This window comes from Papio anubis, unplaced genomic scaffold (genome assembly GCF_008728515.1).
Source record: "Papio anubis isolate 15944 unplaced genomic scaffold, Panubis1.0 scaffold71, whole genome shotgun sequence".
In the NCBI taxonomy this organism is placed as follows: Eukaryota; Metazoa; Chordata; class Mammalia; order Primates; family Cercopithecidae; genus Papio; species Papio anubis.
Window position 1 is genome coordinate 17,580 of NW_022167319.1, and position 25,379 is coordinate 42,958.

The following is a 25,379-nucleotide window of genomic DNA, read 5'->3' on the forward strand; positions in this document are numbered from 1 at the left end:
TATGTCTATTTCTCTGTCAGAGAATTCCAACATATTTAGGCACGACTTTCCCTTGAAGAAAAGACACTACCTTTTCCTCAGCTGTTTCTGTTTGCTTAAGTGTTTGGCAGTTCTCTTCTTTATCATATATATTACTAGGTTGTCCAGTTTAGGAGGGGAACTCGTCAACTTTTAAATTTCCAAGACTTCTTAGAATATTCTCATGGGGAGAGATTGTATTTACATTCACCAGTCTTCAGGAAAACAACTTGTTTTGTTGTTTTAAAATGTGCAGTGGAGTTATTTATAAGACACTGACAAAAACTCTTTATATCCATATCTTTATTTAAACAAGTTTCTATAATAGCTAGGAGAATACAGCATTAATGACACACATTTACTAAGCACAACATTGGACAACTACAAATTTAGAGCATAAATGTAATTCTGATATTGTTTTGGTTTTTATCTTAGCACTAGGTGGTATCTAGTGAAAACCCATGTTTCAAAGGCTTTTTTGATATGAGATGAATTATTAACTTATTTTTTAAAATTGCACGTGAGATATGCTAGAACGGGTTCTAGAGTCTAGAGTTAGTTGATAATGCCTTTCATGTCTCAGTATTTCTGCTTCCTTTTTAATGGGTAAATGTTTCACCTAAGAACTCTCAAAAAATTGTATCAAAATTTTCTATGCAGATCAAAGTAGAATTCCTTTTCCAGACCCAACAAGGAAAATATTTGAAAACCGCAATGTTCAATTTCATTTTAGTTAAAAGGCATGTCAATTTCGTAGTAAATTAATGAACTTAATAATTAAAATACAATATGTTAAATGGCATGAACTCATTTCTGTGCAACATTGTTAGAGCAATTTAAATTTCCCAAAGACACAAAAAAGTCAATTTTACTGCAGGATCCCACAAAAATACATAACTAGGAACCATAAATTACAACATATATATCCACATTTAAAGAAAAAATTCACCATTTGTTGGGAAAAATAATGGCTCAAATGATTTAGGGAGCCTGAAATGTGGGCTAAAATTTTGTAACACAGTAACAATAAGATTTGAAACTGCTGACGCTGAAAAATGCATAAAAATATACTGACCTGCCAAGCACTGAATTATATATACCAGTTTCAACTAAAAAACAACATTTTTTCTTTCAAATATTTCAAGCATTACAATACTGAGGAAATGTTAGTCATATGAATCCAATAACATCCATTAAGTTAAGCTAATGAACATTTTAGATAGACCAAATTACAAATAAAAAAAGTATAAAAAGCATTTTGGAAGATATTTTACATAGTATTTTTCAGTTCCTGATCTACTGAGAAATCTACTGTAATTCAGGTTGGTTTATTTAATTTAGGGTGATACAACAGAACAGAACTTATAGAACGCTTTCCTGTTTTTACTCAACCTTTTATAGTACAGGGTTCTTAAAAAATTTTGAAAAGAATGTCCACAAAAAGTTTGAGTTATACCCTTTACCTTTAGTAACAAAAGGTTAGTAGAAAGCAAGACATTTAAGTATTACCAAGAATCTAACTTATCTCCATAATTTCTTTCACATATTCATTTGCTTACTTGTGACACAGGGTCCCACTGACTCAGAAGCATTCTCTCAGCTGGCCTCTCACTGGCTCTGAGACTGTCGCTGCCCCACAGTTCCAGTTCCCATTTGGAAAGGAAAGAGGAAGTACAGGAGAAGAAGGGTCATGCAGGGCCACACCCAATCCAAACTCTCACAAAACCTTGAGAAACAGGGCAAGATATCCCTTCCAGGCAAGATATCCTTTACAGAAGAAAAGTTCTGGAGAACTTAAGGCAGCTCTAGAAGGGAAGGGAGCAAGGGTTAAGGCGGCCCTCACAGCACAGCCTGAGAACAAATTACAATGCACTCATCCATGAGCAGAGGCGACAGCAATACAGAGCCTCTTCAACGTGCATGCACACAGCACCCCTCCTAGCACCCGTCAACACCTGTGGCATGCACACACTGCAGCGCCCACACACACACTGACATGTATATGGCCTGCCCAGTGACAGCTCTCAGAAGGTACTCGGTGGCTTGGGCTCCCCTGTGCTGAGGACCTAAATTGGGAAGGTGGCCTATAGCTGCAGGCCTGTCCAGGCTGCACAGCTCACCTGGTGGCTCCAACAGGGACTCTGATGGGTGTGTGGAGAGTAACTTTCCTCTTAATTTCAGAGAGACTTTTGCTGCTTCCTGTCTTTTTGGTTGAGATAGTCTGCCACCAATTAATGCCCAAACAGAATATTGCACCCTCCCAGAGAGCACTGATTCACGACAAAAGTCAAGCCTAGTTATAGCAAGTAACTACGACAAAAAAGAAAACCGCCGGGCGCTGAGCACTTGGTCCCCTTAAAACAAGTAACTTGGTACTCGGCACTTGGTCCGTTCCCACATGCCAGCTGCCACCTCGGACAAAAAACCACCCCTTGCTGGCCAGGTGCATTCCACATGTACCAGGAGGGGCAGCACGTGACCTCACGACTTTTTAAAGTCTCCTGCCTCACAGGTGCCCACACCACCACTGCTCCGTATGGGAAAGCGGGACAGCCAGAGGGCTGTGCGACATCAGGCAAGTCACTGCCCCTATCTCTATTCCCAAGCTATTATCGGCAAATGATTGTAGAAGCAACCCCATCCACTGTCCATGCTGCTGTGAGGATGAAACGAGGTAACAGAGAAAAGCGCTGCAGGAAAGCATATCTGGACCCAGGTACTGTTTCTGCATTACTTTCAACAGGATGCACTAGTTTTGGCTCTGTTTTATCATAAGCAGCTGACATTACCCGGAGGATCCTTGACTATGCCTGCTAAGGAACTCTATGAATTAGTGATGTGTGTGTGTGTGTGTGTGTGAGAGAGAGAGAGAGCGAGCGCACTGTGTGAGGACTTCTCAGGATGGTGGCAGGTGCTCATTTTCCTAGGGTTACCAGGAAAGTAATTTCTCACAACAATCACTACACTGAAATTATAATAATATAGTATTTTCATAGCCTCCCCTAGCATGTAGCTATAACCTTACTAACATATTTGATCTATATTCCACGTAATTAGTCACCCAGAAAGAGCCAACTATCAGCTATCCATGGAAATGAAGAAATAACACAGCAACTCATCCAAACTGACAATAATCCCCAAATCTCCTATCAGTTGGCTTTGGAATATGTTTTTGTGCTTCTGCACCTGATGAAAGAAGCATTAGATACGTGGACATTTTTTAAACTTCCAAAGGAATTAGAAGCTGCACTTTGTGGATTTTATCCCATATTTATCTTCCCTTCTTTTAGAGTTACTCTCGGGCAGATCAAAGCCTTAACCTGAGGAAAAGCTGCAAGAAGGGAAATTACTTTTAATTCTTCAGCTTCAAGTTGTAAGGGTGTGAGGTGAGTCTGTATGTAGTAAGGTGAATGGGGAGGGGATTATTGAGATAAAGAACTGTTGTGACTTTTAAGATCACTTCCTTTGAATTCCCATTGTGTGTCACAGAGGAATTAAGAAAAAGTCAATGACTGATCTTCTGAAGGAATGTATTGCAGAGAAGCAAGAACAAGACCAGCGCAAAGACTGGGCTGATGGTAAGCACCAGGAAGGCCAGCCGGGGCAACTGAGGACTGACTCCATCCACCTGCCGTCAGTGCACAAACAGCAGGCAACGGGAGAGACTATTAAGTTGAGGGAAGCGGAAGAGTGAATGTGTAGGGGAAAGGGTGGCAGGGTGTGTCTGAAGTTGGGTGAGAAAGTGTGGCTGACAGAGAGAAAGAACCTCAGAGGGAAAGCAATCCTCAAACTGGCCCAAAGATCCCCATAGTCAGCAGAATCTTCTTTTACCTTCAATAAAATGGTATACAGAGTCATTTACTGGACCTTAGGGTTTCCTGGTTACAAGGATTCTTGTGAACGACTAAAAATCTCCAGGCCAATTAACCAAGAGAGGTTAATTCAGACCCTCATCTGGGGCTCTGGGTAGGCCTGGGAGGAAGCTGGAGCCTGGAGTAGCAGAACCTTTGTGCCACCATCACTGAACAGGAGAAACCAGCAGGGGCGGCTGTGGGAGCTCTGGCTCCAGCACTTGACAGGAGAAAGACAGGAGAAGGGAGAGAAAGGCTCAGACCATAGCCTTTCTTTCATGACGCTTCAGTACATGAGCTGTCTGGAGTGAAAAAAAGGGCTGCATGGCAGTGAGAGCTACAGCGTGACCTGGAAGACTTGAGAAGATTCAGGGTGCACGTGAGTCGTGCTACACAGGATGAAGCTGGGGGAGGTCTGGGAGATTTCCAGGGCTGAGGTGGACAGCCTGTACCACGGTTGCATTTTCTTAGCAAGTCCCCAACTTACAGCCTATCGGATGCTGTTAGATTCTGACACATTCAGTACAAACCAAATGGCTGTGACTAAATTGTGCACTGAAAACCGCCTTGACAACCAGGAAAAACTGGGAGAATCGGATGCAATTGGTAGTGCTTCTGGTTGATATTGCAAATAAATAAATAAATGTATTCAAACTGAATAAAGCAGTATATGATGTAATAAAAATTAAACTAATTATAATACAAATATAGTAGGACCTTCTAAAAGCATGTACATAAATCATGTACATTTAAGAAAGGTTACGGTCACAAACCTGTGATTTTACATTTGATTAATCCTAAGGAATTGACAGGCACTACACACTGGTCTTTCCATCAAAGAATGAACTTACTGAATAACTGCAGCTTTTTTTCTCTAGAATCTAAGGGCTGAGAAGAGAGAATTTTAAATGTGGAAGAGACATTAAGAATCAGTGTCCAACTCTCTTATTTTATAAACAAGGAACTTGAGGCCCACGTGAATTAACAGACAGTATTCATCTTTTAATAACAATCTTTATCACTGATATGAAGCTGTTTGACTTCCATAAATATTGCACATATTTTAATAAGATTTGTCATTTTTATAGACCATCTAACAGTTAAATGATATAATCTATGATTGTAATTCAGAACCAGAGTTTCTAATGAAAACTAATAATTTGCTTTTGTGCAACCTGAAGGATTTATTGTATAAGATTCCTAAGAAAAATGGTGAATATATTTAACTAGAATTTCAGAATGACAACTTACAGAATCTGGGTCTTAATGAACCAAATCCTCTGTAAAATTCAACAATCTTCTATTTCTTATATAAGTCTTCTTAAAGTATTTCTAATATGATGTTTTTAAAAGTATCTAGTGGCATCTGAGAACACTTATAGAAGTTGCAAAGCCTTAAAAACTGAATCATAATGAAATATTTATTATATACCTTCTTTTGCATAATCAAAGTTTCAAGACCTGAATCATGAATATTCTGACAATCTTTTCTGGATAGTGAGTGATATTAAATCTTTTTTTTTTTTCCCCCAAGGCAGTGTCTCTCTCTGTCACCCAGGCTGGAGTGCAGTGGTTCAATCTCATTGCAATCTCCGCCTCCCAGGTTCAATCGATTCTCGTGCCTCAGCCTCCCAAGTAGCTGGGATTACAGGCACGTGCCACCATGCCCGGCTAATTTTTGTATTTTTAGTAGAGACGGGGTTTCACCATGTTGGCCAGGCTGGTCTCAAAGTCCTGACCTCAAGTGATCCACCCACCTTAGCCTCCCAAAGTGCTGGGATTAAAGGCGTGAGCCACCACACCCAGCCTAGATTAATTCTTAATAAATTAAGAAGAGAGAAAACCTGTCAAGGTTGAAAATATGCACTAAAGGAATCGGATCTGGTAATTAAAAATAAGTCACTGCACAGAACACTGTACCCTGATGCAATATCCACCCAGGGAAAATTAATGAGCACATCAGTGTAATACATCCTGAATAAATAATGACATCAACAATAGCCACTTTGTCTAATCCTACCCCTAAATGTCAAGCATTTTGTCATATTATTACATGACTTTCCAGTGTCTGCTACTTGTGCAGGTGAATCTGTAGGTATTTGCATATAATCCAGTTAAAACTGTGATCTGATTGAATTGTAAACAGAGTTGATAAGAGAAACTTATTGTTGTAGTGCCTAATAAGAATATCACTTACATTTTAAGAAGACAGTATGTAGCAGCAATTTAAAATGCTCAGTAAACTATAGTACAAATGGACATCTATACTATTTAGCAAACCAACATTCCTTTAATATCTCTATATAATAGTGACACAAATGAGGAATTACTTTACATATTGCCAGTTTATTTCTTTGAACCAGTTTGACAATATCAACATAATTGATTCCTAAAACTGATATGATATGTACTCAATGGAGACTTTTCTTTCCATTCTCCTGTTTAGTGCAGAGGAGATTCTTTGGTGCCTTCCTAACAACAGCTCATCTATGGAAGTTATGCTTTTTATACCATTCAAATGCAGTGCTAAGGATTTAAAATAAATGCTGCCAGCTGAAGACACATTTTTCTCCTCCTTTCCTTCCTCCCTCCCTCCCTTCCTTCCATCATTCTCCTGTATGTAAACTCAGGGTACCTAGTTGGTTAAGGATGAGTGTTGCTATAAAGATAACACAGCACAAAAGAGCCTATCTTTGTTTCCAAAGTGATGAAAGTATTCTAGGGAGATTTCCAGTTAATGACTTCTCATATGGGAGATAATCAGTACTGTCTCTTTAAAAATGCATTTTCAATAGCTCACTGGAAATAATGGGTTCTTATTTCAGGCAAGAGATGTATTGTCAATGTTTGCCTGGGCATCACTTTCAGACCCGTGAAATGAAGCCCAGGCCGAGGCTGGCTGGAATCTGGATGGTTTCTAGCGCGAGGGAAGATGGGTTGAAAGGAAAGGTGACAGGAAAGATGTGTTTAGCATCCATGAGCAGCTGGGGAGAGTCTTTCCTGTCTCGTAAACGCATCTGAGAAGATTAAGAAAAAAAATTAACAGAGCATCAGTTCTTTGAATCTAAAAGACTTTTTTCTACTAAAATTTCTACCCTCAAATTCTCAACTAATGAAGAATGTTTACCTTTGTTTTAAACTCACTTCATTTTCCCAATAAACTATTATCAAAAAAGTTAGTGCATTGTAAAATAAGATAAAAGATAACACATTATCCTTCAATAAATCACAAAATGTCCATTCAAAAGACTGTGTTGGTGAATCAAAGAAGATGGGAGCTCTTACCTGTATAGTACGAATGAATGACACAGAGACTCTTTCTTCAAACTCATTAACAGGAGTATACAAATTCAACACTTTCACAATCTGTGAGAAATGAAATGATCAAAGTTTTTGGCATATTATCAAATACACACTGGGCACCTATAATCTGGAAAATTAAAAGGATCTGTGCATACGGATTTCAGTTCTACTCAGTGGTGGGCTGGGACCAGAAGGAAGGAGGAGCTGGTCTGCACATTTACGTTTGTTATTTGAATTTTTACAGGAGAATGTATCAATGTAATGTTTGTGTAATATTGTAAAAAGCCGTGTACATTTAGAAGAATATTCAAACAGCACAAGAGAATAAAACATGAAAAATAAATGTCCGCACTCCCATCCTTCCAGTCTCCCAAAGTGGTAACTGTTAACCAAGGGTGGCCAGGCTGGTCTTGAACTCCTGACCTCAGGTGATCTGCCTGCCTTGGCCTCCTAAAGTGCTGGAATTACAGGTGTGAGCCACCATGCCCAGCCTACTGATTTTTTCTGTCGCCCAGGCTGGAGTGCAGTGGCGCGATCTTGGCTCACTGCAACCTCCGTCTCCCAGGTTCCAGCGATTCTTCTGCCTCAGCCTCCTGAGTAGCTGGGATAACAGGTGCCTGCCACCATGCCCGGCTAATTTTTGTATTTTTAGTAGACACGGGGTTTCACCATGTTGGTCAGGCTGGTCTTGAACTGATTTTTTACTGTATTGGGCAAAACTGAAAATTTCATGTTATAGGACATATGATGAACATTAAGAAAATCTAAGACTTAGCACAGAAAATAACTGGGCAAAAAGAAAATTGGGCATGTTCTTGCCTGTGCCTTGCTTCATGCTGTCACTATCATCCTCAAATGCCCTTCTCATTCCCTTACTTCTTTAAATTCAACACCCAGATTAATAGGACCTTTCCTGAATACAGTTATCTCCCCTCAGCACTTCCTTTAGACATCTTACTATAGAATTTGCTAGAACCTCTACGGTAGAGTCAGTTGGATACGACTCTGTCTGCCCTACTAAACCGTAAGCTCCTTGAAGGCAGGAATTTTTCCTTATTTATTGAAGCATCTTCCCCAGCAATAAATATGGTGCCTTGAGATGGAGGCTCAATTAGTCATCTGTTGAATTGAAGTAACAAGAATTATCTGTCTCTAAAAACAAAGTCATTACTTGATAATCCACTCAATTATCAAATAATATAGAAAGCTATTTTATGGAATAGAAGCTGCAGAGACTGTATACTCCATGAGAGCAGGGGCTTTGTTGTGCCTTTGGGTGCATCCCAGTGCCTTCAATGTTATATAGAACACTGTAAGCACTCAATAAATACTGGCTGAATATTAAATATATTTAACTATAATTAGCACTGAAATGTATTAATTTCTGGCAAAATCTCCTTGCTTTAAGATCGGCACAGGTAAATATCTTCTTGGACACAGATGAAGTCAGCTCAGAAATACAAGCAATAAGTAGGAGACTTCTTTACTTCCCTAAAGAATGTTAAATTATTTCATAACAGGGAAAGTTGCTCTACCTGGGCAGTAGTTAAAGCATTGCACATAGAACAAATGGCTTCTGCATCATCATCTGTTTTCTTTTTCACTTGCAAAAGTTGAGCAGCCTGAATGAGAGGTTCTAGGGTTTCTTTAGCCCCACTGTTCATCAGATTCTTGTCACGCAGCCATTCTTCAAGTTGACTGACATTGTACCTATTCCAAAAAAAAAAAAAAAAAAAAGAGAGAGATACAGAGAATGCAAATTTGCTGAATGTTGTCAAAAATGTCTTAATTTTTTTTTGTGTGGCCTTGTCAGGATTTATGTTAAAATGACAGGCAGTATTTTTGTTCAATTTTCTTAAATCTCATCAGCTGTGCTTAAAAATTTATTATAGTCATGAGGATTATAATCATCATTATATAAGATTAAATGACAAGATAATGTAATTCTCTTTAATGGAAGATGGAAGTGAAGTCATTATGGCAAAAGTTATTAGACTTGCTAATAAACAAAATAGAATACATAATGTAGCTCTGTCTTTATTGGTGGGCTGGCCAGAAAACACTTTGTAGCTTCTCTTACAATTTCAGAGCTGGGTTACTGTTGCAGGGTGAGACTTGATAATCCTTGAAGTACTCTCTCTTAAGACAAACTTCAAATCAGGTAACTGAATAACCAGAAGCCCTACATATACCTGTGCTCAAGCCTTAAGGGAAGAGCCTAGGAGATGAAGACGGTGACCTGAGAAAGCTCCGGGATGAAGGGAGAGAGAGGCAAGGGAGGGCCACTGGAAGAGACAAGGACTCCAAATGGGGACAGAGACAAACTACAAAGACACTGAGGTTTCACGAAGCAGCCAACCAAGTGGCAGCGGTCCGAAGACTGAGGCCAATGGACACACAATCAGCACTTAGCACCCAAGCAAATAGGGGCCAGCATAATATTACCACAGGCGGCTCCACACTTCCATGCAGACCTTATAGAGAAATATGTTCCACTATCTGAGAGGAAAGCATTATTGTCTTAAAATTCACTACAATTCAGTGTGAGTCAGGATGGAAAATTTGAAAAGAACACTAAGAGTTCCTGAGATTGAGTAACTACTAAGACTTTCATAGGAGAAATCATTTTTCTCTCCTCTTGGTGAATATTCTAGCTGTTTTAAAATAAAAATTTGTGTCCCAGTGCGGTGGCTCACACCTGTAATCCCAGCATTTTGGGAGGCCAAGGCAGGTGGATCACCTGAGGTCAGGAGTTCGAGACCATCCTGGCCAACATGGGAAACCCTGTCTCTACTAAAAATACAAAAATTAGCCAGGCGTGGTGGTGCATGCCTGCAATCCCAGTTACTTGGGAGACTGAGGCAGGAGAATTGCTTGAACCTGGGAGGCAGAGGGCGCAGTGAGCCAAGATCATGCCATTGTACTCCAGCCTGGGCAACAAGAGCGAAACTCCATCTCAAAAAAATAAAAAATAAAAAATTTGTAAAAAAAATTATGTTACAGTAATGAGGTTATGTTGAGGAGTAGTGGGCATAAAATTAAGTGTAGCTTTTCTTAAAATATAGAGGGGGGATATTGTAATAATTAGTAAAAGATCTATTAGACCTGTTCTTGTTGTCATAGGTACAAAAAGGTATTTTTCCAAAAATATGTTTCTAAAAGCAATCAAACAATACAAATATTCATTATTATAATTTAATAATTTCTTATTGTATAATTAAAACACACACATAAGGAGAGGAAGCAGCTATCTCATCTTTGTGTATGTTTGAATCATCTCTTCACTCCCCCAAATAAGCAAGCTTCACAGTGGAGTAGGGTTTCCTATCAAGCATGTGAAGAACCTGTCGGCAGGGTACAAACAGGGAGCAATAATGAGATGTGAAGAAATCCAGCCAGGCAAGGGAAAGTGGCTCCGTGCCAGGTTCCCCCTTGCCGCTTGGCCGCATGGCATCAGACATGAGATGCAAGGACTGAAAACAAGCCATCAGCTCTCCACAACCCTGGCAGGCCAGCCGGGCAGCAAAAAGAGACTGTCGCAGGTGTTGGCGTTTGCTCACCTGATCTGCATGCCTTTACTCCAGGAGCACATGTCCTTCCGCAGGAGTAGGTTGTTCAGGGTGATGGCCCCCACGATGTAGAACATCTGCTTGACCACCTGCTTGATCAGTTCAGGGTCCATGCCGTGCTGACACATAACTGAGTGGAAGGAGTTGAGCTGCCGGAGGATGGAGTCCAGTGTGTAGGTGCCCTCATCGGCGATACTGGAGGTTCGCTTTCTCAACCCCGTGGGCTTCACCCCAGACACGCCCTGAATCGTTTCATGTTCCAGCATGCCTGAGACTGCAGGAATATTTCAATTGTTAGAGGAGAAGATGTGGAAGGAAATCTTTCACGTGCACACATCCATGTGCACACACACACACACATTCAACTTAGGAAAATTAGCTGGGCGCAGTGGCTCACGCCTGTAATCCCAGCACTATGGGAGGCCGCCGAGGTGGGTGGATCACTGGAGGCCAGGAGTTCAAGACCAGCCTGGCCAACATAAGGAAACCCCATATCTATTAAAAATACAAAAATTAGCCAGGTGTGGTAGCGTGTGCCTGTAATCCCAGTTACTCAGGAGGCTAAGGAAGGACAGTCACTTGAATCTGGGAGGCAAAGGGTGCAGTGAGCTGAGATCGCACCTCTGGGCTCTAGGCTGGGTGACAGAGCGAGACTCCATCTCAAAAAAAAAGGAAGGAAGGAAGGCAGGAAGGAGGGAGGGAGGGAAGGAAGGAAGGCAGGAAGGAGAGAGAGAGGGAAGGAGGGAGAGAGGGAGGGAGGGAGGGAAGGAAGGGAGGGAGGGAGGGAGGGAGGAAGGAAGGAAGGAAGGAAGGAAGATCTGGGTGCCAAGATACAGGGAAAAGGAACTTCACTGCAAAAGGGCTTCTGGATTTTAAACTTTACTGAAGGAATAATTCTTAAATGCAAAAATTTACTATAAATTTAAGTAAACTTAATGGTGTCTCTTCTAAAATAAGAAGAGTAAGAAGCAGTAGCCTTGTGATAGCACAAGTGTGTGTGTCTTGGGTGGGCTTTTGAGAGTGATTGGTAGCAGTTAGGGTTAAGATAAGCATTCTCCATGTTATCTGAGCCCCACAGGCAAAAACAGTAAGAAAGGCAGGGCACTGACAATCATCTTGGAGAAGACATGGGAGAGGGGAGTGGCTGGAGAGCTGGGCCCTTCCTTATTCTGGGCTTCCCACAATAGCAGTGGGCCCTTGGGCTGACCTCCGTCTCCCAGGATTCGTCTTCTCACCTGTGGCCTGGCTGCTTCCCTGTTGTGCTCTCTTAGCATTTGGCTTATGCCTCCCCTAGAATGTTTCTGAGATGTCCACTCCCTGTGAGTCCCTTGAGAGCAAAGGCCACGTCTGGTTCATCTTGCTATTTAATTGTGCTAAACAGATTCCCTAGAACTGGCACGTTTGTTGTTGCTGTTAAATGACTGGGAGATGGGGGTAAGGATTTAGATTGGGGCTTCTTTGAGGTGAACTTCTTTTTTTTCTCTTTTGAGACGGAGTCTCACTCTGTCGCCCAGGCTGGAGTACAGTGGCGCAATCTCAGCTCACTGCAAGCTCTGCCTCCCGGGTTCACACCATTTTCCTGCCTCAGCCTCCCAAGTAGCTGGCACTACAGGCGCCGGCCCCACGCCCAGCTAATTTTTTGTATTTTTAGTAGAGACGGGATTTCACCATGTTAGCCAGGATGGTCTCGATCTCCTGACCTCATGATCCGCCTGCCTCGGCCTCCCAAACTGCTGGGATTACAGGCGTGAGCCACCGCACCTGGTCCAGGTGAACTTCTTATTCAGCCAATAGAAACAGGCAAAGCAACAGAAAAATTGGCTGAAGCTGACCTTCTTGGTATCTGTGTTACCTCCTATATTTTCGCCCACCTAGAGTGCTTTACTGACTTTTTAAGGGACATCTGAAGAAAACATTGCCATCTCCCATGGCTTCCTCAGCTTTTGATGTCTCAAATAGCTAGTTAACTGTGGCCTATGAAAGCAAAGGAAACACTATGAGCCCACAGAAGGGAAATGAAGAAGTTGTGGAAACATGGAAAATGCATGGATGGGGAAAGAAAGTGTAGCTGGAAGTAGCCTTAAGAGCCTGCTGATAGGCTGGGCGCAGTGCTGGCATCTGTAATCCCAGCACTTTGGGAGGCTGAGGTGGGTGGCTCACAAGGTCAGGAGATCGAGACCATCCTGGCTAACACAGTGAAACCCCGTCTCTACTAAAAATGCAAAAAATTAGCCGGGCATGGTGGCTGGTGCCTGCAGTCCCAGCTACTCAGGAGGCTGAGGCAGGAGAATGGTGTGAACCCGGGAGGCGGAGCTTGCAGTGAGCTGAGATCCGGCCACTGCACTCCAGCCTGGGCGACAGAGCGAGACTCCGACTCAAAAAAAAAAAGATAACAGTGTTTGGTAACTTAAAACAATTTTTTAAAATTCAATGCATTAAACTGAATTTAAACATTAAACATTAGGGAAGGAAACCAGAAACTACTGTTTCAGTCTTGTGGAAGCAGTGATTTTCATGCATCCCAGTTAATTATGGCTGGGTTTCTGGGATTCCTCGGCTAATTTTAGCCCTGTATCTTACTACTTTATGCTCCCCAAATGAATAGCTGCCCTGAAACATGTGCCCCTGGAGGCTACTTATTGATGGGCACGAATGATAGGCAGGCTGCAATGCCCAATGGGGCCCTGGCCTTACCAATCATTGGCTGAAGGATGTTCTCTAACACCCGCACGAGCTGCTGGTAGATCTGAATGGCCAGGTCACTCAGCACCTGCCGATACTCAGCCAGGTCAAAATTGGTGAGGCAGTGTTCATTCTGGCGAGATGTGTTGTGCTTCATAAAGCCCTAGAGTCATAATGCAAAGTTAATGATACACGTGAAGTAACCTGTCTCTTCAGTTTAACTATCTCCGATTTGATCAGCATCTTCATGTTCTTTTCTGCTCTGTCCAAGGAGCTTCCCCACTAAAATGCCAGGACTGACATTCTGCAATGCTGACGTGTGTTTGTTCGCTTCCATCACACCCCCCCTCCACTTCTTACTAGCTTTTCAACAATACCTAAACTTGGCAACCTAGCATTTAAGTCTTCCCAACAGCAATGTCAATGAAACAAATTGGAGGAACTTAACTAAAAAAATAAAATAAAATAAAAAGGTGTTTCACTTCTGAAACAGCAGGCTTACTGTCAAACACTAAATTATCTAGAGTACTAATCTCTTAACTTCAGTTCATTATAGTCCTGTTCTTAAAAACTACACCCAAAGGACATATATAATCTTGAAATAGACCAATTTCTACAGAGACTGGTGAATACATACAAAAAGTTCCCTTTACTCTATTTCGTGGTACCCACACCATGGTTTTCAGTCAGAGGTTAGAAGGGAATCTTTGGTGGTATCTGTTAAAATGGAACTGAATGGGCGGCCCTTTTTCCAGTCATTTTGCAGTTTAACACGTTGCTTGCCTGACGCTACCTGATAAAGGCAAGTGCTTACTTTGAGGATTCTCCCCACAGCCAAGCATCTGCCTCCTTACCACCTACTTAATGACTGGTCCAAAAGTGGGGACTGACAGGATGCGGTCAACAACTCCTCAGGGGGATTCTGGTCTGTTGGCCCCGTCTTCTCAAGGACCGGGCCTTGCTCATCTCTGTGTTTCCCATCATCTGCCAGGACAGGCCTGGGTCTTGGGGTGCTCGGGAAATGCTACCGGGCACCTTCTCTGCTGCCCTCCTGGCAAAGGGATGGGAGGCATGGAAGGCAGTTGGTTAGGGTCATGGGCCCTCAGCGGTGCCAGATCCAGGATCCCAGCTCTGCTCCTTGTGGCCAAGAGGACTTGGGCAAATCAATGAGCCCCAGTGAGCCTTGGCTTCCTCATCTGTAAAAGTGGGCTATAATTCCTACCTCACAGAGATGCTGTAAGAATTAATGATCATAAATAACACCATGTATAGTAAGTGCTGTCTGACACATACTAAGCAGCCCTTAATGATCATTATTAACATTCTACATAGTTTTGAAATATTTGAAGTCTATCAAACAACTAATGAACACATCCCTACAAACAAAAACAATAGAGATTTTTTTGGACAAATTGAAAGACATGATCTTTGATCACCTTTTAAGGTATTGTGGCAAGCCAAAATTGATTAGTTTCTTTAAATAGTTCACTATTCTGATACTAGCTCTTGAAATGCCCACTAAAACATACTGACAAAAAGTTTCACTTCTGGTAACTATTCACTGACCAATGCTCATTTTATTTTCTCTATGCTTTCTCATAATGTAAAGAAGAAGCTGTCATTCTCCAAATCACTGTTTCATAGAGAGTGAACATTGAACAAAGCAATGAACTTCCAAGCCACCTCTGAATTTGGGTTTCTAAATAAAGAAATGGTTAAACATTTTGTGCTTTTAAATTTTTCCTTAAAAAGGTCAGAGAAAGTATAACATGCTGGTTTTGTAATCAAGGTTTTCTCACCTCTTCTCCACTGTACTGCTTCAAGCAGTGCAAAAATCGGCATGTGTTAGAGAGCCAGAAGGAGACGGTTTCAAAATCATCACCTCTTTTCTGAAAGAGAGAATAATTCTAAATTTGCCTTTTCCTTAGGGAAATAACCTAAAAAAAATTGAACAGATACCAAAAGACCCATTTCTTTCAGTTACCATTATAAACAATTATAAAAATAGATCACATTACAATTGTAAAGTCTTATGTCATTGCTAGCAGAATGTCAGCCACCAGGTTCATTAGTTGTTGCTTTGCTTACCATTCACTTTTTTGGCATAGAAAATTAAACCGATGTGAATTTAGCTGTTCCTTTAAGCAGAAAAAAATTCACCTGGCCGGGTGCGGTGGCTCACACCTGTAATCCCAGCACTTTGGGAGGCCGAGGTGGGTGGATCACCTGAGGTCAGGAGTTCGAGACCAGCCTGGCCAACATGGTGAAACCCCATCTCTACCAAAAATACAAAAATTAGCTGGGCATGCTGGCACATGCCTGTAATCCCAGCTACTTGGGAAGCTGAGGTAGAAGAATCACTTAAGTCCAGGAGGCGGAGATTGCAGTGAGCCAGGATTGCGCCACTGCACTCCAGCCAAAAGAAAAAAAAAAGACCTAAATCAAAAAAAAAAAAAAAAAAAAAAAAAATTCACCTAGCCACCGCTGACCCAACCTCATGTCCGTCTTGGGGTTAATGATGGGAGTCAGAACTAAAAGCAGAAAGAGGAATAACTAATATTGTGATAGAGAATTTGAAGCACTTAAACCCAGACTAGATTAAAAATCTTGTCAAGGGTAAGACAAAATTTCTGAGCTGTGAATCCAGAGATGAGATGGAGGAAGTCCTGCGATGAGCAGTACAGTCAGGGGAAAGCTGGTTGGCTCTTCACCAGGACTGGGCTACCGTGGCAGGAAGAAGAGAGACTCATTGTGCCTGAAAAAGCTGTGAGGGCTGGGAATACTTCCCAGGAGCTTCATGGCAGACATACTTGGAAGGACCATGCATTTGTCAACTAAACCATTTGGATGAACTAATCCCAGTTTATATATGGGAAGTCACAGAAATATCAATGTTTGCCTACACTTTTTCTCAGAAAACTTTGCAAAGGAAAACCAGAATAGTTTACCTAGGACAGGTGCCTAGCATTAAATGGTCTTAGAAGCTCATTTTTTTTTTTTTGCATGAAATAATATATTCCAATAACTCTACTACCATATCACAACAAAACCCAGGTTCTTAGAAGCTGTGTGAGAATACCTGCCTTTGGTTTCTTGGTAGTGGCTTTATGCAGTAAACGTGCACAGGATATATCATGGGGAAAGATGGGTTTCTCATCTTTTTTTTTACATAAATAAAATCACCTTTTTAAGAAAGTACAAAGCACCCTTGAATTTTGTAGAATACTCCCCTAAAAAGACTTTTAAGAAAAAAAATCCTAGAGGATATCAAACCTAACTAAGTCTTTTCAGCTGAGACAGAATTACTGAACTCAGGTCCTGACTTTACCACTAAGTAAATATCCGAAAGACCTAGCTATGTAGTCTTCCAATGTCAGAGGACTGTGAATAAAATAAATAAAATAATAAATTATTTACTGCCAGTAAATACAATTTTATTACATTCCCAAACACGGAAAATCATCCTACAGTTTAAGTGCAGATTTGACTAAAAATAACTCTGCCTCTTCCAAAAATCTGGATTACAACTGTTCCTAGCGGAGGCTCTGGCCTAAGCTGACAAAAGCAATGAATGCAGATTGGGAAAATGTGCTGGTCATTGTCAGGCTATGGGAGAGCGTCACTAAAGCACCAATCTAGACTGTCTTCACTGACGTCTACACAAATCAAACTGCAGAGATCCTCAGAATAGTCCCAGCTGGATGTAACGGCACGTATACTAAACAGTTACCAGATAAAGGTGATTAAAACCTAAGGAGAAGACTTCATTCTAGAAATAATCCAGCATCTGTTTTCATTAGTGGGCTCCAGCCTTTGCTAAGCCACTTTTTTTTTTTTTTTTGGAGACAGAGACTCACTCTGTCTGTCGCCCAGGCTGGAGTGCAGTGGTGTGATCATGGCTCACTGCAGCTTTGACCTCATAGGCTCGAGCGATCCTCCTACCTCAGCTTCCCAAGTAGCTGGGACTGAAGGAACACGTCACCATGCTTGGCTAATTTTTTATGTTTTGTAGAGATGGGGTCTCGCAGTGTTGTCAGGGTTGGTCTCAATTTCCTGGGCTCAAGCAGTCCTCCCACCTCTGCCTTCCAAAGTGCTGGGATTACAGGCATGAGCCACAGCACCCAGCTCACTTTTAAACAAAATAACTCAACAAATACAATTTGAACACTAAGGGTATCCTCTGTCCTCATGAAAATGAGATACTCTATATTACTTCAAAATAAAAGAACATTTGCTTCTTTGGAAATTAAAAAAACATTAAAATAGAATGCCAACTCTTTACCTAAGAGAGGTTACTAGATTGAGTTTGTCGAAGTAATATTTTTTGCAATAAACAAGCTGTATTTGATCAAAATTAATAAATCCATGTTAGTTCCTACTCTACCCCATAGGAAAAACAAGTTGAACTCAAAGCTATTTGCAGTTTTTGATTTATTAGAAAAGATCATAAGCTAAAAACTATGGATTCTCTACACATCTTCGGCTAGTTATGCTGCTTAGGGCCGATGGCAAAAAACCAGTTGCCAAAGTTGAAACAGGTATGCAACACAAATATACAATTCAAAACTGGGATGTGAGACAAATGCACATTAATTTTAAATGGTATTAAAGAGTGTTATGTTCTAGTGCCCACTCACTTTTAATCTTTACAGAATTTGGTACAATAGTCAAACCAGATAAGTATCTTCTTGCAATTATGATGAGAGAAAGAAAACTTTATGATTTAGTTTTTTCTCTCTCTAGGAGTTGGTCTAACAAGTAGCAAAACTTGTAGTTTATCTAAGTACAATATTGCATCAACGCACTCAAAATAAAATGAGTTATGTTGGGAAGACATTCATCAACTTTTAACTGTTAAATCTTCAGAAACTTCATGCTTTAGTAACCACTGTAGAATGTTAACTACAGAAAGTATCTGCACAATAGGGACCAACAGAGAACCAGCATTTATCAAAAGTTTGCTCCCCAGGGCTGACGGAGGGAGGAATGGGGAGTTAGCATTTAATGGGTACTGTGTTTCAGTTGGGGAGAATGAAAAAGCTCTGGAGATGGATGGTGGTGATAGCTGTACAACAGTGTGAACACATTTAATGCCACATAACCGTACACTTAAAAATGGTGAATATGGCAAATTTTATGTTATGTATGTTTTACCTAATTTTTTTTTAAGTTCCTAAAAGAAGTCTTAGATTTGAAAGAGTGGCATGCTGACTATCCACTTATCTTTACCCTAAAAGCTCTCATTAAGTTTGATAATCCGAAAGCAAAGTACCTGGAACACATGATCTCAGCTCCTCACAGCAACACTGAGTTAAAACTAAGCCTGTGCTCACTGTTTCTCTGGAGTCAAGAGGGGGATTATGCAAGTGACTCAGTGACTACTGAGTTGTGTAGGCTTTCTGCTCAGTTATATAACTTTGCTGTCTTTTCCAAGTCTCCTCTCTGATTAGCATCTGTGTGTTGCTTCCCACATGGAACCAGGCATTTTAGGTAACAGGGAAAATTATGGGGTGAGGTGGAGAAAAAGTTGGAAGAAAAATTGTAATATTTTATCAGACATCTTTTTATATGAATGAGCCATATCTTAAACTTATTTAACATCTATTTTAATTTCAGCATCACATTCCCTGTATATATGAACTCTACTAAATATTTTTTAGTTCTAAGTAAAACCTCAAACTATATCTGTCCATGAATAAACTTAGTTTACTGCACAATTAAATGCAGTTATGTCAAGTTGATTTTGATTACTGTTCAACTTGAGCCCTGTTTTGAAAGAAGGCAGACAGACATGTTCAAGGAAGAACATTTCCTCCAGTGGAAGTTTTCACTCAAGACCGAAAAGTGGCTGGGTGCAGTGGCTCACGCCTGTAATCTCAGTACTTTGGGAAGTTGAAGGGGGAGGATCACTTGAGCCTAGGAATTGGAGACCAGCCTGGGCAACACAGTGAGACCCTGTCTCTACAAAACATAAAAAATTAGCTGGGCATGGTGGTGTACAACTGTGGTCTCAGATACTTGGGAGGCTGAGCTGAAAGGATCGCTTGATCCTGGGGTTGCACTGGGGCTGCAGTTGAGCTGAGATTGCACTACTGTACTTCAGCCTAGGTGACATAGCAAAACCCTGGCTCAAAATAGATAAATAAGTAAATAAAAATTGGAAAGTTAGTAACAAGCAACTTAGCTAAACTCTAAGGAAGGAAAAGCAATCAGTGCAGATTCTGTCATCATTAACAATTCATGATGAGAATTTTGTTGAACAGGAACTGACCTTCAATACTTTTTTGATGCTGTTAATTGTTGATGTTAGCAACGACCTTACTTTCTGATCATCATTCAGGTAGTCAGCATGTCGAACACACATAAACAGGATATATGCCGGTAATCCTGGAATCAAATTGACTGCTACACCACGTGGCTTCAGTTCTAAAAAAAGAAAAAATAATAATTTTATATAACATGGAAAATTTTCACAAGGCATGCATTGTGAGATATAAAAGCACAGTTGTCATGTAAGAGTTCCATCATTCAAGGTAAGTAGGTAATATAAAAAGTGTATTTTAATAGCTCTTTAAGCAGAAAAATTCTGGAGTGTGGGGCATGTCTATGTAATGACAACTCCCAAACTGATATCTCCTGCGCTGACTTTTCCCTTGAACTCCAGTCTCACTATCAACCGCCTTCTTGACAACTCTACTCAGGCACATGAAACTAAGCCTCTCCCAAACCAAACTCTTGCTTCCCTAAGGAACCTCCTTTTTTGGAAGTTGTCCCCATCTTAGTAAATACATGGCAGCTCCAGTCTTCCAATACCCTAGATTACAAACCTCATCCTCATTTTTGACTCCTTTCTCTTCTTGTACCACATATCCAATCCATCAACAAACCCTGTTGGTTCTATCTACAAAATACGTCCAAAATCCAGCTACTTCTCACTGCTTCTACCAGCTACAGATGTCCCATGGAGGCCACCATCATCTCCTGCTGGGCTGCTGCAATAGCTCCCTAACTGGACTCCCTAATTCATCTCTCGCTCCCCAGTAAGTGCATTTTCCATACAACAATCAGAACCATTCTTTCAGAAAATGTTGGTCAGATCATGTCACTTTTGTTCTGAGAATCCTTCAAGCAGCTTCTCATGTCATGCATTTATAAAAGCCAAAATCCTCACCATAGTCCATGGGATCTGGCCCTATTCCCCTTCCCCACTCCAGCTCACTCTGCTTCAGTCAAATGGGTCTCCTTGCTGTTGGTTAAACATGCCAGGTATGCTCCCTGCCCAGGGCCTACATGCTTACTGTTTTTCTGCCTTGAATGTTCTTTCCTCAGATATTAGCATGACTTGTTCGCTTACTTCCTTTGGTGTCTGTCCAAAGATCACCTTACCAAAGAGTGTTTCCTGACAATTTTACACAAACCAGTACACCTGCCTTCACTCTTTATTCTTTTTATTCCATCATATATTTGTTTATTTTGATTTCTTTATTTCTCCACTGGAATGTAAACTCTGTAAGACTGGGTACTTCACTTTGCTCATTACCTAGAAAATGCTTGGCACATAAGAGTTCATTAAACATTTGCTGAATTGATAAATCTGTTAATTCTGTGCTTAAAAACCAGTGGCTCCTTAACATTTTTGCTAAATGAAATTCATGTTGAAACTTAAGCACCTGTGCAACTATATATAGTACTAAGTTTAATGCCAGGAACATTCAATCAGGTATAAGTGCCAACCCCATTGCTGTCACCTTGGCACCTGGCAGGAGGAATGCTGTGCAAAGGCTGAAAGGAGAGGTTTTTAGGATTTTCACTTCACAGCTTACGGTGTGTGCACTCTAATCATTTACCACCACCCTCTAAAAAGTCTTCTTGCAAAGCCGGTGGGCTCAGACCCAATCTTAAAGGCAGTGTGCTATTCTGAAATGCTTTTTCCACTCCCATCTCATTTGTTCTGTCCATTCCTTCCTTTGTTAGAATCTTTTCCTTTTTTTGTTTTTTTTTTTTTTGTTTTTTTGTTTTTTTTTTGAGACGGAGTCTTGCGCTGTCGCCCAGGCTGGAGTGCAGTGGCCGGATCTCAGCTCACTGCAAGCTCTGCCTCCCGGGTTCACGCCATTCTCCGGCCTCAGCCTCCCGAGTAGCTGGGACTACAGGCATCCGCCACCTTGCCCGGCTAGTTTTTTGTATTTTTTTAGTAGAGACGGGGTTTCACCGTGTTAGCCAGGATGGTCTCGATCTCCTGACCTCGTGATCCGCCTGTCTCGGCCTCCCAAAGTGCTGGGATTACAGGCTTGAGCCACCGCGCCCGGCCGCCTTTTTTTGTTTCTTCCCTATTATTACACTGCTGTACTTGACCTATTTAGTTGCAAACCTTTCTAGGGGAGTAAGGAAAAACTGAAATTCGGGAACCTAAATGGCCTAGAGCAGTTGTGCTCAACTGTGGTTACACTTGAGAATCTCTTAAGCTTTTTATTTTTATTTTTGAGACAGACTCCTGCTGTGTAGCCCAGGATGGAGTGCAGTGGTATAGTCATAGCTTACTGTAGTCTTGAACTCCTGGGCTTACATGATCCTCCCACCTTAGCCTCTTGAGTAGCTAGGACTACAGGCATGCACCAACACCTGGGTAATTTTTTTCTTTTTCTTTGGAGAGATGCGGTCTTGCTATGTTCCCGAGGCCGACCTTGAGGGGTTTGTTTGCCTTCCTTCCTTCCGTACTTCCTTCAGCCTTCCTTCCTTCCGTCCTTCCTTCCGTCCTTCCTTCCTTCCCTCCTTCCTTCCTTCCGCCCTTCCCTCCCTCCTTCCTTCCTTCCTTTTTTTTTTTTTTTTTTCTTTTAAAGTACTAGACATTGCCAGCTTCTTCTCTATAGAGATTTTTATTTAACTGGGCAAGAGGGAGAGATACATCAGTATGGGTCAAAGCTTCCAGGTGATTCTAATGTGCAGCCAGGGCTGAGAAGACCTGATCTTGAGCAATCCTTGTAGGTGGGTCTGAGGCATGTGTCCCTGCAGTTGGACTGAAAGCGCTTGGTGTGGTCAGAACACTACTGCAACACTAGAATACATGGTACATGATGATGTCTAATGAAACCTATGCTGAATATCTCAAAAATTAGAGACTAGTTTTTCCCACCATTGACCCATGTGCCAGAGGAACTTTTATCCAATGCAGAAAATACTTGCCCAGAATCAGGTTCTTAACAAGTTTTTGCTCATCCTCCTTCTTGTATTCCAGCATTCCTTGGAAATCCTTTTCTTTCCTGGGAATGTTGACTGGTCGAATGGGTTCATCAATGATCTGTCCTGGGGATATGTTCTCCATCTGGCCCACTTTATGAGAAGTAAGAAAGGAGAAGAAAATGTTTTCCATATAAAAAACATGAGAGGTCTCCAAGTTCCTATAATTTTGAATGCATTCTACAACAACTGAAACTTGCCATATTTGCCCCTTAATTGCCTCCTCTTAAAATAATTTTTTTTCATTAAAATTGGGTGAACAGATGGCAAAATTATATGGTAATCTTACTCTGAAAGCCACACCTGCCTAACTGTAAATTAACATCAAATAACCTTACATGATCCAAAACCTTTTTTATGTAATAAGGTTTACTTTTTAATAAGATTAAATGTCCAAAAAGTAAGTGGTTTAACAGATTTGTTAATTAATTGATACTAATCAGAAATGATTAAACATATTTTGACTTTAATTCACAGGAGGAACAATCAGTATCCTACAAAGGGGCAGAAGGAGCAGAAACAATTCCCCCTTGCTCTTGGCTCAATGACTTTAGTCGTTAAAAGCACAAGAATATTTACTTTAAATGTATTATTACAATCAGTTCAAAACACATACAGATAGCTGGTAGAAGAGTGTTTCTTCATACCACTTGGTCCAAAATGTATTATTTTTCACAAAGGACTCATATGGCAAAGACCTAATTTTCTCCTGCCACCCACATTCCCAGAGAAATCATGAACACATAAACTATCTCTATGTAGTATGATTTCCTAAATGTTATTATTTTTTATTTCTTTTTAATAGAATGTTAAAAATTCTGCTTATGAAGTTGCAATCAATGAAGTAAAACCACTGGCTTACAATGCTTTCAGATGTTAAAGACAGTCACTATTGTCAAGGGCAGCAGCTAGAGAAGAATTATGCTAAAGGTTCAAAAAAAAGGTCTCCAATTTCATCTCAAAATTGAGACTTGAGTGGGAAATCCAACGGAAAGTAAAGGGACATATGAGTTATCACAGCCGCTGTGGAGATACAGGCTAGTAACCAGGTTTTTTATCCTTTTATCTACAGGGAGGGAGAGTGGTTAAGAGATTTGTTTAAGGGCAGATTAAGTTTGAGTTCTGAGAGAGCTCTTAAACAAAATGCAGATCAGATGCAAAAACATTAGAAAGTTTAATATTGCTGACTCCACGAGGTGTCAGTAGTGCCTCTTGTGCCACTCTGGGTAATTTCCTGGGTTAGTTCTGAGAAGCCAGTCCCGCAGGAAGAGGTTATCACAGAGAACATCAGTACCTGCCAGTGCTCTTGCTTATGTGGCACGGAGCCTGGTGACACACCGTCCACCTCATGCTGCAGCAGCACACACTGGGACTATCAGCGCTGAAAATCTGGTTTAGGTGAAGTCACCACCATCCAGCAACACTATGATATCTAAAGAGTGGTCAGATTGTGATTGGACAGATCAGGGCTATGGCCATCTCCCATAATCTAGTTTTTCATATGTATGATCCAGTATGAAAGCCACGGGACTATCTCTAAAGTGTATTCTTCCATACAAGAGAAGAGGAGACTCAAGCTATTTGGTTTTACGTAATTTCTGGTGTCAGTTTAAACATAATACCACAAGGACCTCTGAAGCAGCACACGGTGGCCTCTACAGATCATAAACCTGCAGCTGCGTGTAAAAAACAAAATAATAAAACCCCTGCCATCTATGCCACTAGTAACTTTAAGCTGCATGTACAATTCCAAAAGGGGAAACTGGGAGAAAACAAGTTCAACACACCAGGTTTATCAATAAATGCACATATTTGGACTCCATGTAACCCAAAGAGCATATTTTAAACCTACTGATTTATCAAATCTTTGATGCTATCGGTTATGAAATACAATATTTTATGTAACACTAAAAAAATTGCCAACTAAACTATAATCCATCAACAATTGTAAGATACACCCCAATTTCAGAGATGTTAAAATGAGAAACACTGTGCATCTCAGAATTTGTGAAATACGATGGATACTTTTACTAAGAAAGTTATGTTTTAAAAGGAAGCTTTCCTTTTGCAAAATCTCTAACCAGGACATTTTTGGTGCTGTATAAAAATGTCAGATAAAATTTACCATACTCTCATTAAAAATTTTCTCTCTGCCTCTGAATTCTCCCTAGGGACTTAAGTCTTTGCAAAGCTCACAAATGAAATATAGATGTCAGTTCAACATAACCTTGATTGGTTTAGCAGTATTATCCACTAATTAAAATAAAATGTTGGCCGGGCACAGTGACTCATGCCTGTAATCCCAGGACTTTGGGAGTCCAAGGCAGGCAGATCACCTGAGTTCAGAAGTTCAAGACCACCCTAACCAACATGGAGAAACCCCATCTCTACTAAAAATAAAAAAAAGTTAGCCAGGCATGGTGGTACATGCCTGTAATCCCAGCTACTTGGGAGGCTGAGGCAGGAGAATCGCTTGAACCTGGGAGGCAGAGGTTGCAGTGAGCCGAGATCACACCACTGCACTCCAGCCTGGGTGATGAAAGCAAAACTCCACCTCCAAAATAAATAAATACGCAACTAGCTAAGCCCTTTGCCTTTCTGCCTTCTGCCATGTAAGAACACAGCATTCGTCCCCTTCGGAGGATCCAGCAACAAGGCACCTGCCGTCTTGGAAGCAGAAACCAGATCCTCCGAACTTGCCAGTGCCTTGATCCTTCAGAAC

General features: G+C 41.0%; 1 protein-coding gene across 9 annotated transcripts in view; it reads right to left on the minus strand.

Moving 5' to 3' along the window:
- Positions 1-304: 304 nt before the first annotated feature.
- LOC101005030 (unconventional myosin-Va) overlaps positions 305-25,379 on the minus strand; it is a 218,177-nt gene continuing 193,102 nt past the window's right edge. For 7 of the 9 annotated variants that reach the window (XM_009210193.3, XM_009210191.3, XM_009210189.3 and 4 more), the window contains 8 exons: positions 22,604-22,750; positions 19,695-19,849; positions 15,223-15,312; positions 13,436-13,586; positions 10,733-11,015; positions 8,708-8,882; positions 7,155-7,235; positions 6,196-6,886 (listed from right to left, as the gene is read on the minus strand). In XM_009210193.3, coding sequence (XP_009208457.1) covers positions 6,734-6,886; positions 7,155-7,235; positions 8,708-8,882; positions 10,733-11,015; positions 13,436-13,586; positions 15,223-15,312; positions 19,695-19,849; positions 22,604-22,750 — 1,235 coding nt within the window. In that variant the 3' untranslated portion in view covers positions 6,196-6,733. Of the gene's footprint in view, positions 6,887-7,154; positions 7,236-8,707; positions 8,883-10,732; positions 11,016-13,435; positions 13,587-15,222; positions 15,313-19,694; positions 19,850-22,603; positions 22,751-25,379 lie in introns of all 9 variants that reach the window. The other 2 variants (XM_003900951.4, XM_003900950.4) reach the window with 2 other exon arrangements.